General features: G+C 40.4%; 1 protein-coding gene across 1 annotated transcript in view; it reads right to left on the bottom strand.

Annotated features, from left to right (window-relative positions):
• TRPC5 (transient receptor potential cation channel, subfamily C, member 5) overlaps positions 1–13690 on the bottom strand; it is a 65179-nt gene extending 51489 nt beyond the window's left edge. Inside the window, exon 1 of the mRNA XM_010296161.1 lies at positions 13313–13690. Coding sequence (XP_010294463.1) covers positions 13313–13690 — 378 coding nt within the window. The remainder of the gene's footprint in view (positions 1–13312) is intronic.
• Positions 13691–14450: the final 760 nt, after the last annotated feature.

Consider the following 14450-nt stretch of genomic DNA (forward strand, 5'->3'; position numbering starts at 1 on the left):
TCCTTCAGAACCTTATTGTCACTGTTTGCATAGGAGCATGTGCCTTGCCCATATTTCATCTCGGTAATGTTCGCTTAAGAAATTAAGGCTACCATTAACAACAAGTGATTGAATGCTTGTTACCATCTTTCTAGACTTAATCCTCATAAAGGTAGGCTGCTTACCACTGTACTGCCACTTCTCTAAACGATACTGCAGTGAGTGAAAAATCTCCTTTATTTAAAAAAAGGGGGGGGGAGCAAGCTTAATTCATTAGAGGAGAAGAAAATGCAGGATTATCTCACATAAAAGCACTGTTTAGTATAGCTAAGCTCTCTTCTGAATGGAAAAACAAGTTTTCCAGTAAATAGTGCACTGCTGGAAAGAAGTTCTGGATAGGAGCAGGAATCTCTGCTTGTGGTTAGTAACTAGTACGGTGTAAGAGGAGCAGAACTACAGAGCAAAATAAAACTGGCACTGAAGACCCAATGGCCTTGTAGGTCTTTTAGATGTTTTAATCTAGTCTGGTATATGAGTGCCCTTGGAGCACATCCTCCGGTTTAGTCTTGTGTTAAAGCAATCCAGCTCAAGTGCTCTGAGACTGCTCAGCAACGCAAACCAAAGAACAGTAAATGGGGAGGTTAAGGAGATACACCTCAAAAGCATGCTCCTCAATCAAACTGAGAGACTAATATGAATGCATCCTTTGCCTTGTACAAACCATGGAAGCTAATATCCAGGTTCAAACACTTGAAGATTTCAAAGCAAGCTGTAGTGTTTCTATGGCATCTGTCACCTATCTATGCATATAAAAAAGAACAACTAGATGAAAAAAAGCTGTTCTGCAGCAAAGGAACTTGCCAGTCGAGTGCAAAATCTTGAATTCTGAGGAAAGTGCCTGGCTCAGTCTAATGATTATCTGGGGTGATTTTCTGTTTCTATCTCTGCATCTTACACTTTTCTGCCCCTCTATGTTGACAGTCCTCGTGATTATGGTCTGGCAACCCTACCAGACACTAATCTCCCTTCAGGTCTCTCCTCAGTGTTCACCTTTACCGGTACGCACAGCTGCAGTCTCCCCAGACAGCCCTTCTGTGCCTCAGACCTGAACTGAAAAGAGTATCTAGAAAGTAAACCACTAAATCCTTTACTTTCTTAATTTTGTTTATCAATAATTGTAAGCTTCTTGGGTCAGAGACAGTCTAAATACAGATCCTGCCTAGCATTGAGAATGCTGCCACTTTTGCTTGTAAATAACTAATAATACTTTTACCTGTTAAAGGTGGAATTGCCACATTTTCAAGCCATCTGCATTCCATAAACTAGCACCTCACCTGGACTGGTGTAATTGTAAGTATAACTATGACAAATTGTAAATATATTAATCTGCATTATATTCAGCTTGCCTAACTTTTTGATATAACTATGCGTTATAAAGGATTTTCCAATTGCCAAAACAATGTTTTACTAAAAACAAACTCATGCCAACTCACTAGAAAACTTCAAATGTAACACTTAGAGAAATGGAAGCTTGGGTAACTTACTGAGCAAGGATTTCCTATTTCTAGTTTGTTTTTCTGCATGCAGCCCTACGGGGGAAGTGCATATGCCATCCACAAGCATGGCAACAGGCACAGCCAATTTCTGTCATTCTAACACGAAGATTTTGTACTACATCAATTTAGCGCAAGGCTCAGCAGTCAAAGGAGCTTTAGCAGTGACTGTTATTTTGTTCAGAATCGCAGTCCTGTGGTACTTCTAGCTGCAGCTCTATAAATAGAGAATGAGAGACAGAGTCAGTGTTGCTAGACTGCAGATCAGCCATCTTACCAGCAAAAGGCCTTAAAAAACCCCAACATATTGTGACTGGCATGACCAATTGAATCCTGCTCCTTGCCTAAACCCAGAAACAAATTCTTTCACTGGCAGAACCCCATGGGCATTTGTTTCCTTATGTGGGACTCTGGAAAAATGTGACATGCTTCTATAAATTTAAGCATTCATTTTAGGTGATGCAGTGGTGCTGCTTTCAATAACTGAGTATCTTAATCAGAGATGCCTTGAGAGACATCTTGTACCGGAGTGATGACAGTATCTATATTAATAGGAAGGTTGTTTTTCTCTAAAGAGCAGTTCATTGAATGAAATGATGTAATTAGGTTAATGAAATATAATGATCAACAGAAACTGATAACAAAAAAGTAAGGTACTTTAAGGGCTTTTGTGCTGGTTATGAACAAGTTTGTAACTCTTGGCATAAAGCACACATGGTTGTAGATGTACTTTTGGGCAAGCTCTGCTGTTATTGAAGTATTCCAGTGATTTCAATACAGCTGTCCCAGAATATCCAGCTGAAGAAAAGTATCCTTCTGGTTTAAAATCTGTGCAGTGACTTACATGCTTGTAAAGCCAAATAAAGTCTCTGCCCCTCAGACTGATACTGCAAAACAGAGAAAATTACTACCTTTTAGTGCCTCGTGGCAAATCAAATGCTGATATGAGGTTACTAGATGGTACATATTAACACTGAAATAGGGATCTCTGAATAAAAAATAGCATGACATAATGCATTACTACTGAAATAATGTGAAAAATTAGGTTTGTGATACTTGCATAACCAAACTTTTTTCTCTGCAACCAATAAACAAAAGCAAAATACGTTAATTCAGATAGTTCTACCCTAGATTCTTCAAGTTTTGATTTGACTGCTTATCCATGTGTTTAAAAATGGAGATAGGCCCAAGAGATTATTTTTCAAAGTTAAACTGAAACCTAGTGCATTTGAGAGTGGCAGAACTGCGTCAGACCTTGTGTTCAGCCATGTGTTTAGGAAATGCAGAACAGCTAGAAAGATTGTCAAAAGATGTCACCATTTGTGGTTGATGCTACATAATAACTTCTCTTTTGCTGGGCATTAAAAAAGAGGAATCAAGAGAAGCCTTCAGAAGGAAAGGATTTTGCCAATAAGCATTTAAATGGCCTATGGCAACTTATTCCAGACAGAGCACTCTCATCTCTAAGCCACTCTCCCTTTCTCATGCAGGTGCAGGAAATAAGATGAAGCACTTGATGAAATGAAGGAAAAGTGTGCTCAGTGTGGAGTTTATTCTCCAAGTCACAGAGGGACACTGTTGAAGAGTCAGGTTGTGTTTGAAGCTCTTGTATTTAAATGAAGAGCAGTCTCTGAGGTCTGCTTTGCCCTGAATTCATGTGTCTTGCCTCAGCTAAGAACTACTGAATCCAGCAGGAAGAGGGTCTAGCAAGTGCCTACCGTTGTTTAGAGAAGTAAAACCATTGTTGTGGCATGAGCAATTGCACCCTCTCCTGGTTATGACTTCTCATCTGTGCAAGAATGGTTGAGAAGTTCATTGTAGTCACGATTTACATGTTATGTCACATTATCTCTATGATATGACCAACTATCAAATGAATCTTGGTTTTATCATATGCTTACATATGATAAACCTATCCGAATAATGACACTTGTCCAGTGAAAAGAAACAAGGGATAAAAGTTCAGTACTGGTACAAATCCAGACATTAATGAAGCTGCTAGAGAAGAAGTGGCATAAGTGACATCAGAACCTGGCTCACAGCATGTTATGGATCTACCAAAGCCTTGCCAAAATGCAGAGATTGCCTGGCTGGTTGCTAGATCTGGTTCCTGAGACCGTCTGATACCAACTCAGGTGTAAGTCTAGCATTGCTGACATGAGAGTAAATTGAATAGTCTCATCAAGTTTGGACAGACAGAATAATTCATTTATGCCTGAAGCTGGGGCTTTTTCCCCATTTGGAAATATAAAATGCTGTTAGTGCATTTTTTTACCTTTCTTCATTAGTGTTTTAAGACTTATCGTGTGGTAGTAGCTGTTGATTTGAGTAAAAACAAAGACTAAACCCTAACATTTTTAATGTTGTTTTTAAATTTGGAAGTGAATTTTGTAGAAGAGATTACTTAATCCAGTCCTGTAAATTTCTTAACTACACTAAAGGCCTTGGAATGTTGCTGTACCTTGGATATTTTTTAAGTTTATGTGTAAGCTTTCCTCTGACCCCAAACATACTGAAACAGACAGTCCATGGGGAAATTTGCAGGCTCTGTCTTCAGGGTAATCTTTGGTTTATTACAGCTACTCTTTTTCTAATGTTTTCCAGGATTTATTCTGGCAGGGAAGAGTTGTCCAGCTTTTTAATTCATTTTATCTGGTCTCTCTATTTTCTATTCTGACTTAGTGGTAACAAGGACAAGATGTGCTAATAATCATGCTATCTATAGCCTTTTGTGTCATCTTTGTACATAAAATGTCCCTATTTCCTGTAATTTATTACTGTGTGTGGATGAGAGATGTTTCATTAAGTTTAGGTGAGGTAATATGTTGCTAACAGGGCTTGAAAAGGGAGGGCTTTTTGCTTGGGAGAGGTGGGGTTGTGTATTCAATCACATTCCTTTAAAAAAAAAAAAGAATCGGATTCAATCATAAGACAACATCACAGAGAGGAATGACTGCATCTCGTGCCAGCCCAGTGCTGTCTGATGTTGCACAAAACATATCTTGATGCTCACAAAGCAGGAGGCTGCATTTCTCCTCATTTTGACTATTAAGCTGTGCTTTTGGCATTGTTATACTAGCCACGAAGACACTGTGGCTTCTGAAAAGACCCCACAGTTTGTGATAGCAAAGAAAAGACAATCTAGACAGGTGGTAGGGTCTCACATGAGAAGAAAATCTGTGTGGTTGTGATCTTCCTTTATTACTGCTTAAGCAGGGACTTCCTTTGTTATTTCTAATGCTAGATAGTTCAAAACATCTTGCTAATGATATGCTCCTCATGCTTCAGAGACTGCCCCTAACTCATCATCTGTCTGCCTGAAGAGTATTTAAGTGGAGCACACAAGCCTGCTCTTGCTGCATGAATTAAGTACCAATGATGCATGTGATCCTCTGCCTCTTGCAGGCTTGAGTGGTTTTCCAACACGTTCTCCCAAGGCAATGACAGAGCACAGACCTTGGATTACGGTGTTCCCTTGCTGTAGCAATGCGGAGAGGAGTGGGGAGAATACTGTTCTCAGTCAATGCCTTTTTGATCCACCCCACCTCTCTTGTTGCCACCAAAAGACTGCCCACCACAGGGTTAAGCAAGCCATAAAGGTGCCATTCTACTTTGCAAACCCAAGCACAGCTCTATTCAACAGCCAGGTAAGGAGTAGGGGACTCCTACTAAACCATCCTGCAATTCTTTATAGATCCCAGACCTTTGTTTCAGAGGAGCCTGTAATGTCTTAGGCTCAATTTTCCCATACAGACAAGCTTCCCTTGGAAAATATCTTGCAACTGTTGCACCAGGCAGATTCTCCTGCATATTCTACCAGTGAATCTAGCTAGCCATGTCAAAAGCCCCTTCTGGGTTTCAGAAGTCACGTAGACCAGAGGTAAAAGCATGTATTGTGTGATGTCAGAGGGCTGATGTAAGGGAGCTGCTGATGCTTAACTGGGGCTTATGAGCAAAGGGTGATGAGTAAACTAGGCACATTGATTGATCCTGGGTAGGTAAGGAAATATGTTTTTTTGAAACTTAACACCTTAACAGGTAACTTAACAGATCTATAGAGAGAACCAAAGTTTATTCGTGCAGGAACACAAACAGGATTTTTTTTCCCCTACAAATAGTTTGTTACAGGCAATCCGCCCAGCTGAATCCCAGGTACCCATCACTCCTGACTGAAAAGACATTGTACAGTGTGCAGAATGCAGACAAGTGCTAAGATCACTCCCACAAATTAATAAAAATAATTCCCTGGGAAGCATCTCATACAAGGGCTCATTCCTGTCTTCTCCACCTGTCTATTTGTTAAATTACAAGCATGACATGTTTATGCATGCTGTGATGCAGTTCTTGGCCTGACCCTACCAGCTCCCCTAGGAACTAATAACAGACTTCGTGTTGGCCCAGGAGAAGGAGCCGGTGACTTATTTGCCACTGTCTGACGTCTGGTAGTTGGCACTGCAGCCTGCAAGCCCTAGCCCTGATGCCACTCATTAGGCCTATGCGATATATCACCTGAGTCCTTTGTTTTGCCTCACTTCTCATAGATTCAAGATTATTTGGGGAGCAAGGCAGTGGAGAGGGAGGAAAGAAATTCCAAGTTAAATATAATCATTAGCTGAAGTGGTCTTAGATTTCTCTGTTTAGTTTAATTAGATGAAATTCATTTTGAATGAAGCCGCCAATGTCAAAGGCATGTTAACTATAGCTGTGAATTATTACTGCATCGATAAAAATAATGAAAAGCTTGGATGCTAGCAGAGCCATTAGGCTTTGGAGCAGTAACAGCTAGTTTTCCGTTTTCAGGCACAATCTTTCTTCCCTTACGGTGCCTTTCAAATATTTTCAAACTTGTGGCCAGTTTTTCTCAACTGCTTCTATTCTTCAGAAGCTGCTCTTGCTCAGAGTGTATCTAACCAGGTTCAGCCTTCCCTTTTCACTTTGGACCTTTCATATTAACATGGAAATGGCTGGTTTGAGTCATACCAAAGGGCACAGTATCTGTACTGAGTCATACCAATCAGCCTGTTACCCTCTCTGTTACAGTGCTCAACAGCAAGAACTCAGTGAGAACAGGTCATGCTTATTGACTTGACAGAGATGCCCAGGTTTCAGCAACACCTTCCCGAATTAGCTGAACTTTTTAAACTCAAGGAAGAACACAAATACTGCTGGTATGCCATGGTTAACATTGCAGAGGACTAGAGAGATCCGCTTGCACTTAGGGCTTGCTTTGATCACTTTATTGTACTTCACATCTTTGTTAACACTCCATGCTTGCTGGCCCCAGCCTTGCCTGTGATGTTCCAGAAAAAAACAGTGCATGCACCCAGAATATCTGTTACCACCATGTAGGCAAGACTTCTTTGTTCAGCCTGTATGTGTGTGATCTTCCCACATCCATCCTCAGCTTACAGGTTAGGAGTTAGTGGTGCAACGCTTAGCAATTTTAGCTGGGAAGTCCACAAGTCTCTCCTTCACCTCTACAAGAAACATAAACCTTTCACTGAAGGAGACGAGATAACATTTCTCACAGCTACAAACCCCAGATCCTCTGTTCCTGTCGCAGGGTACCTCTGTGCACTTTGCCTGCAGGTGAGACCGATCCACAGTGACCACTTTCAGCCAGGGCATGAGGAGCACCAGCTGCTTCTAAAACTCTTCTTTCAAATTACCTGCAGAATCTAGCTTTTATGTCATGAGATATCTGACAACTCCTCTCCTTCTGACTTAAGTCCTGTCAGTGATGGTACAGGGCTGACACTGCTTGTAATGAGCCTGTATATCTAGTAAGTCTCAGCAAGTCTGCACAAATCAAGGACTGTTGGTGGTAAGAGCTAAAACTTTGCACTGGACTCTGCATATAAGACAAAGAACCCTATGTGAGTAGGAAAATTAAGCTAAACCATATTATATCAAGAAAAGTTATTGGATTTGGGCAAGAATAAAATGGTTTAATGCAACATATAATTTCAGGTTCATAAAAGATTGTCTCTAGGCTATGGATCTATATTTACACAAAGATTAAGGCAGATTTTCACTCATCAGCTCATCTGAAAGAGGATTTTTGAGGTGAAATTTTAAGTTCGCTAAAACTATGAAGTGCAGCAACCTTCCACTAGCAGATATCTGAGGATTAGCAACTAAGACTGAAAACTTGCCTTTTATTCTCTACAGTTTCCTCTTCACAACCATATTCTTCCAGGGTTTATTTCTGTAAAACTCCTTCGTTTTGAAGACACATGGATAGGTATCTGTTGAGATCTCATTGATTCAGAAGGCCTTTGGACCACTGAAACAAACTGAATCAGTCATAAATACTGAGATCCCTTTTCTTATTCTCATTGTTGAGGAATCGCAGTTGTAGTCCCATCTGTGAGCCAGATTAATTTGGAGACATCTGCCATGAGCAAATTGCTAATTTTGGCAGATACCAGAGAGATGCTAGTATCATCCTCATGTAAACATTTGATGTCAGCTCTGATTGTTGTGAAGAAAACAGCTATCTATAAAGGTGCTTATGGCTACACCAAGAACATGTAGTAATTCAGATGTCTGAGCACAGCTTCTTAAAGAACGGAAGGAGGGCTCAGCAGTCAGTACAGACTGTGTCTGGTGCGCTGCAAACACATCCACTGTAGCAAACACATCCACTGTAGCTAGGCAAAAAACGACGTGAGATCTGTGCAAACAGAGCACTACCCTGCGAGCTGTGATGCATGTTTAGTGGAGAACTGGGACTGCTTCACAGAATTCACACAAGAGGCTATTAAGAAAATGACCCTGAAGACTTCACCTGGAGTCAAAGGGAGAATTTGTACTGATTTCAGTGGGCTTCAAAATGTCTGGAAATACAACTATTATTAATGACAAGTTGAAAGTGAATCAAATATGGAGAAAAATGTGAATTTTCAGACATGTATTTCCTGCTCTTTGCTGATGCAGTTCAGGTGCAGATTCCAGCCTGGCTTAAAACATAACTCACTGTATTGGTTTTTGTATAATAAAAAAATTTGATACAACTTTTAGGAAAAAAAAACCACCCAAAACTCAAAGGTCGATTAAGTTGGGAGACAGAAGATTTTACCAGAAAGGAAGATTTGTTCAACAGGCTTCTTATATACATTCCCTTGTCCCTATGGTAGCACTAAATCAAAAAAATGAAAGAAATAATTTCTAGTTCTGTTAATTCCAACCCCATAGGACCCCAGCCAGATCTTGACATGTATGTGTAGAATAGTAAAAAAAGTCTTGTTTTGCTATTGTATGTATTGGACCTATCCTGTGCACAAACACCTTTGCAGTTTAACATTCCCACCCCAAAAGAGATGAGCCACCTGACTCAAGCCTGGGCCAACATCAACACTGCACCTGTGTGTGCTGATTTTTACTGTTTCTAACCTAGTCCCACACTCTCTGAAGATGATTCAGTGGTTTGTTGTCTTATGTATTTAAATAACATGACACTCACTGTGTGGAGGACCTGAATATGGATTGCTCATGCCCAGCAGTCTGCAGTACACATATACTACTTTTCTGCCACTATGAAGTACAATATCAGTCTCTTCACTGTCCTGAAAAGCAAACAGTAAGTATTCAAGCACCAGATTAGGCTCACTTTTATTTCCTGGAGAATACATATTCACTGACTACAAATCTCCGCAGGAAAGGCAACACTTGCACACCCTCCAGGTTCCATGAATGTTGTTTGTTTTGTTGTTCCTCTTAATATTCATAAATGGGCTGCTTTTTTTCCAACTGTCTGTCATCTACTTCGGGAAAACCAAACTATCCTATAAGTGACCAATCAGCAACACAAAGTGACTGGTAAAGCAAACTATGGTTTAAAAAAAAAAGCTTGGAGGATTAATTGAAGTTAATTACATAATATTTGGTAATAACAAGTGACCTTGTAAAAATCATAGAACTAGAAAAGCTCTTTTGTTACTTAATCTAATTTGAATAGATAATTGCATTTTCCTTTATTTCCCTGAGAATTCAGCTCCTAGTGCAGTGCCAGGTCCAGATCTCATCCCAGGTCAGCAAAGCTCCTACCTATGCCATGGTAGGTGGGCAGGGCTGTTGCAGCACACCTTTATGTCTTCCCATGGTAAAAAAGACAGACGCTTGCCCCATGATGTCTTTCTCACTGAATCCAAAATCTCTCATAGGTGAAAGTGTCTTTCAAAACAGCTGTAACTTTACTAGCCATAGAGTTATTCTGGCTGTAACTGGTGAAGTCTTCTCCCCAGCTTTATCAAGAGACTAGCAGAGCAGTACACAAAATCATGGCTGCGAGTTGTCAGGACCAGGCAGAACAGATTTGAGAAATGGTAAATTCTTAAAATAGCCCATGAACCTTACTTGGAGGTAAACCTAAAAGGAAATACATCTATACAAACACGGCACACTCATCTATCATGTGCTTTGTAGCAGCCTTTAGAGAGTTGTGGTTCGTGCTCCTGGCTCTCGTAGGCTCCACTTGTAAACTAATTTCCTCCCTTCCCAAGATACCCCTTACACGCGCAGCTGCAGTGCGGGAGAAGCGTGTTCTTACAGTCACTGGCTATGACTTACCCTGCCATTGTCATGGTATTTTCAGTAAATGATGCTTAAACAACAGTCTAGCAAAGGTTTGCAGAATAACGACTGCCTGCATTCATTTAATAACAGGACACAGGCATCTCTGCTGCCCAGTCTCTTCATCCATTTCTCTCTGTCCCTTACATTGTAAATGAGACCCTGATTCTCTTACGTAAGGAACACAAAAAAGTTTACTTCTTATATATTAAAGTTCTTTTGCTCCTACTCCCTGTAAAGGTCATTATACAGGGGAAAAGCAGAGCTCTTCCCCTCAGGCAGCTCACAAGAGAGGTATGGAGTGCCCAGGACACATCACCTTTTAGAGACTCTGTGGCTGGTGAGCAAAACTCCTTTCCAGGTCAAGTGTGTAACCGGCCATGGTTTTCTACCTAGCTTTTGCTAACTAGATACCGTAACCCCACAATAGGCTGGCATAATGCAATCGGTAACAATTTTGGTCAGGATTGTGGTACGATGATGAGGTGGTGGGAATGAGCAAAGATACATGCCCATAAAATGCATTATGCTGAATGATGTTACTCAGCTGCTTTTGAGATGCAAAGACAACAATTAACTGGGCTGATGTGAACAGATGCAAATAAGGAACAGCTCTTCGTGCCTGGCAGTTAGAGAAACAAGACTTTGCTATCAAGTCAAACAATAACCTCTCGGAGGCAGACAGCAGGAAAATGGGAACTAGATGAATGAAGGCGATGTATTGAACATTTAAGAGAGAGCAATCAGAAGATGCTTCTTCTGCACCTTTGCCCGGAGCATAGCAGAGACAGACAGCCCCTAACTGGAAACAGGCCGCTACATGTGAGTTAAGGAGCTGCCTTCCCACAGGTTTCTTCAGGCAAACTGAATCTTGTGTATCTTCAATTAATAGAGTATACTAAACCTTACATATAAGTGCTGTGACACTAGCTTACAAATTTCTCAGCCAGACAGAAACCATTCCATGAAGTGTGAATTTTTGTTACTACTCACCCAAAAAAGCAGGTTTTCTATATGTTTTAGAACATAGAAATAGCTGATTAGGACAAAACTGTGTTAATGTGATTTATCAGGTGCTTTTTGTGAAAGCAATTAGGTATGAGATTCCCAAAGGATTTTCTGAGAAAGGGTCCAGCAAAGATGATTAATGAACGTATACTGATACTGCTGTGGAATTAGCAACAGGAACTCGTGTTCAGAAACCCTTCCTATGTTAGCTTTGTGATTTGACAAGCTAACCAACTTTGTCCCAACTTTGCTTAACTAAACACTTCTTTCTATTTAATGTGATATCACTATACATGAAATAAATATTCATTACCATCACTGCATGAATCATCAGTGAAACTCCTGAAATGGAAGTCCGGTCCTGCAGCCCTCTACCAGCAAACACTTCCTGCAGACTGCAGAAGAGCCTGAACCACAGCCAGGGAAGTTAATCCTAGCTTGTACATCGGATCTTGCATCAAGCCAGTACTGATCTAAAACATACTGATGAAATCTGGTCTTGTAACAAACCTTGTAAATAAAGTCGAAACTGGCATTGCATCTCTTCTCCCACACACATGTTCTCCTGCAAGTTCAAAACTCCACAGCAGATAGAAACCTGGCTATGGAAAAATAGCTGCGCACTGGCATGGAGATAAAGAAAAATGAAACAGACCTACTACAAAATGCATCACTGAACTAGAGATGTTGGAGCTGAATTTCAGCTCCAATAAATCAAACTTATTTCAGGGACCTCTGTCCAGTTAAGCCAGCAAGGCTGTGAATTTGAGTGGACAGAAGTTTTGGTGTTCAAGAGATCTTACAGATCCACACAAACCCCATCACTTGCCTTCCATGACATTTCAGGAGAAAGTTGTCATTAACCTGCAATAATTACTAGCAGTTCCTCGTGCTACTGAAAAAAACTTTTCTTCTATTCTACTTGATGACCTGTTGGGCTACAGGATGCTCAAACTTTCTAGGAAGACCAAGAAAAAAATGGCTTATTCCCCATATATGGTCTGTATTTTGCTACTTACATTTTGTCAGACTAAAACCGAATACTAACATTTCACTTTTTATGTCTGATAGAAGAGCTTAAACCACACGTTAGAACTGCACTGCTACAGCATGCAGAACACTGCCATTTCTAAGTATTAAGCGGGAGCACTCTTGAATGTTGTTGGGGTTGATCCTTATTGTTTACTTTGGCTACATAAAATTACTATTGAAAAACTATGTACTAAGGGGCCTATCAATTGAAAACTTTTTCTTATATGATTGACCAGTATTAATAATTTTCTTCTTTAACACACAAAAGGATGTGTTCAAGTAGACTTCAGAACAAGGCCTGATATATAAGGATTATCCAAGTTTTGAACGTTCCTTTCCAAGCAGTGAACATGCAAAAATCGTCAGCGGTCAGTACTGTATATAAACTACTCTAGTTATTAGCAGTAGTACTTGCAAATGAAAAGAAGCAAAAAAGAGGAAAAAAAAGAAAACTTAGGGACAGTGTGATATGTGACACTTGAAGTGACAGGATTCAGACTTCGTGTTTTTTTGCAAAGATCCTTATATAGCTTACTGATGGTTCTGTAGCTAAGGATCCTTCCTACAAGTCATAGTTGCTCATTGCTCAGATATATAGCAGCTTAGCTCATGCTGTAACGTTATGTACTGCCTCAGCATTTCTGAACTAGGGCTCTCTGGAGATGGAGACCAAGATGATATGTCAGTACTGTGGCTAAGTCCTGAAACCTAGCAGACTCTTTGCTTGCTTACTGTTATTTATAAGCTTGTGTGTCTTCAGGATTTACTTATGAAAAGCAATTCCACTTAATATCAGTACAACAGCAATGGCAATAGTTCATATTTATAGATTGTAATATAATCATATTACAGACAGCCCCAAATTCCTTTACAAAGTGCGTGTCTATAAATCAACCTATAGATCAGTATGTTCACAAACACAGGAAGACTGAAAAGAACACTGAGTGAAACTGAAAATGCCGAGTATTTAAGTCTGGCAGAACATATTTGCTCAGGCTGGAAAGTTATCATCCAAACAGGATCGTCCACGTCCACTCTGGGCATTTAAAGCAATGGACCTACATTAAGGACTTTGTTTTATGACTCCTGCACAGCACCTTTCTGTGCAGTACCACTTTCCTAATGCAGGATAATAGCTTAAAACTGAACTGCAACACTCGACTAACCTGTTTTTCACCGCTTGGCTTCCTGTAATTCAGCAGCAACTCCACAGCTCCCACCACCTCTTTCCGTATTGCATACAGCAGAGCATCTCCCACATACACACTGTGACTCAAAAGCAACTCCATGATCTCCAGGTTTTCATTCTCTATGGCTATTAAAAGGGCACTGCGACCAAGAGGATCCATACAGTTAATGTTGATGTTGTAGTAGATCTCTGCCTCTTGCAAGGCATGTTTCACACTGGCATAGTCCCCCTTCTCCACAGCGCTGAGGTAGGCCTTCTCTTCTGCTGAGAGCTCTGCCTCCGCTCGCACGATCTGTAATGGGATCCGATCTCTGTACGGTGAATAGTTTACCTTTTTGTAGTATAGCTGGGCCATTGTTCATAGTGACCGGGCAACCTATGGGGGAAGAAGCAGCATGCGTTAAGTGACAAAACAGACGAGCAACCCCTATCTGTTCCTCACAGGGGACAAATTTCCAAAGGTCCGTTACGGTCCAAAAGCTTCAATGCCTTTTTAAGCTCATTTTTTTTCTCAATACAATGGCTGTAACACCCCCTGAGCAACCCCACATTAAAAGGCTACCTGAAAAAATAAAGGTTACGCTACTGCTCAGAAGAGGTACGCAGAATCATAGACGCTCAGCATTTTTTAAAATCTGGTTTAAACACTATGTCATTGATTTCTTTCATTTGGTCAGAGGCATGATCTTGCTGTTCATGGATAATCTATCGCATGTGCATACAGACAGATTTCTCATCTTTGCTTTATTTCCTGCTCAATGTTTTTTTTCACTTCCCTCCTTTCTCACTGCTAAGCCAGGTCCTCAGCATCTCTGAACTGTCAGTGATGGGAGCTGCTGATTTACACCCTCCTATTTACAGTAATAAGATTTATTTTTATTATCTTTGCTGCTTTTTCTCTGCTTCCATCTCTTAAAGTAGGTTTTTATTTTTCCCTAATGTTTACTCTTTGACTAGGTCACAGTTTTATTTTTAAAGCTTGCACGTTTTTAAACGTATTTTCTCACTCTCCTCATTTATAAATAGGGCCTAAAGACAGGCTCATGTAAAAAGCCACCACCCTTACTCTCCAGGGGCAGTGATGTTGTTTATGGTCTAGAAGTAAATTGTGCCCT

Source organism: Phaethon lepturus, unplaced genomic scaffold, assembly GCF_000687285.1.
Source record: "Phaethon lepturus isolate BGI_N335 unplaced genomic scaffold, ASM68728v1 scaffold3151, whole genome shotgun sequence".
NCBI lineage: Eukaryota > Metazoa > Chordata > Aves > Phaethontiformes > Phaethontidae > Phaethon > Phaethon lepturus.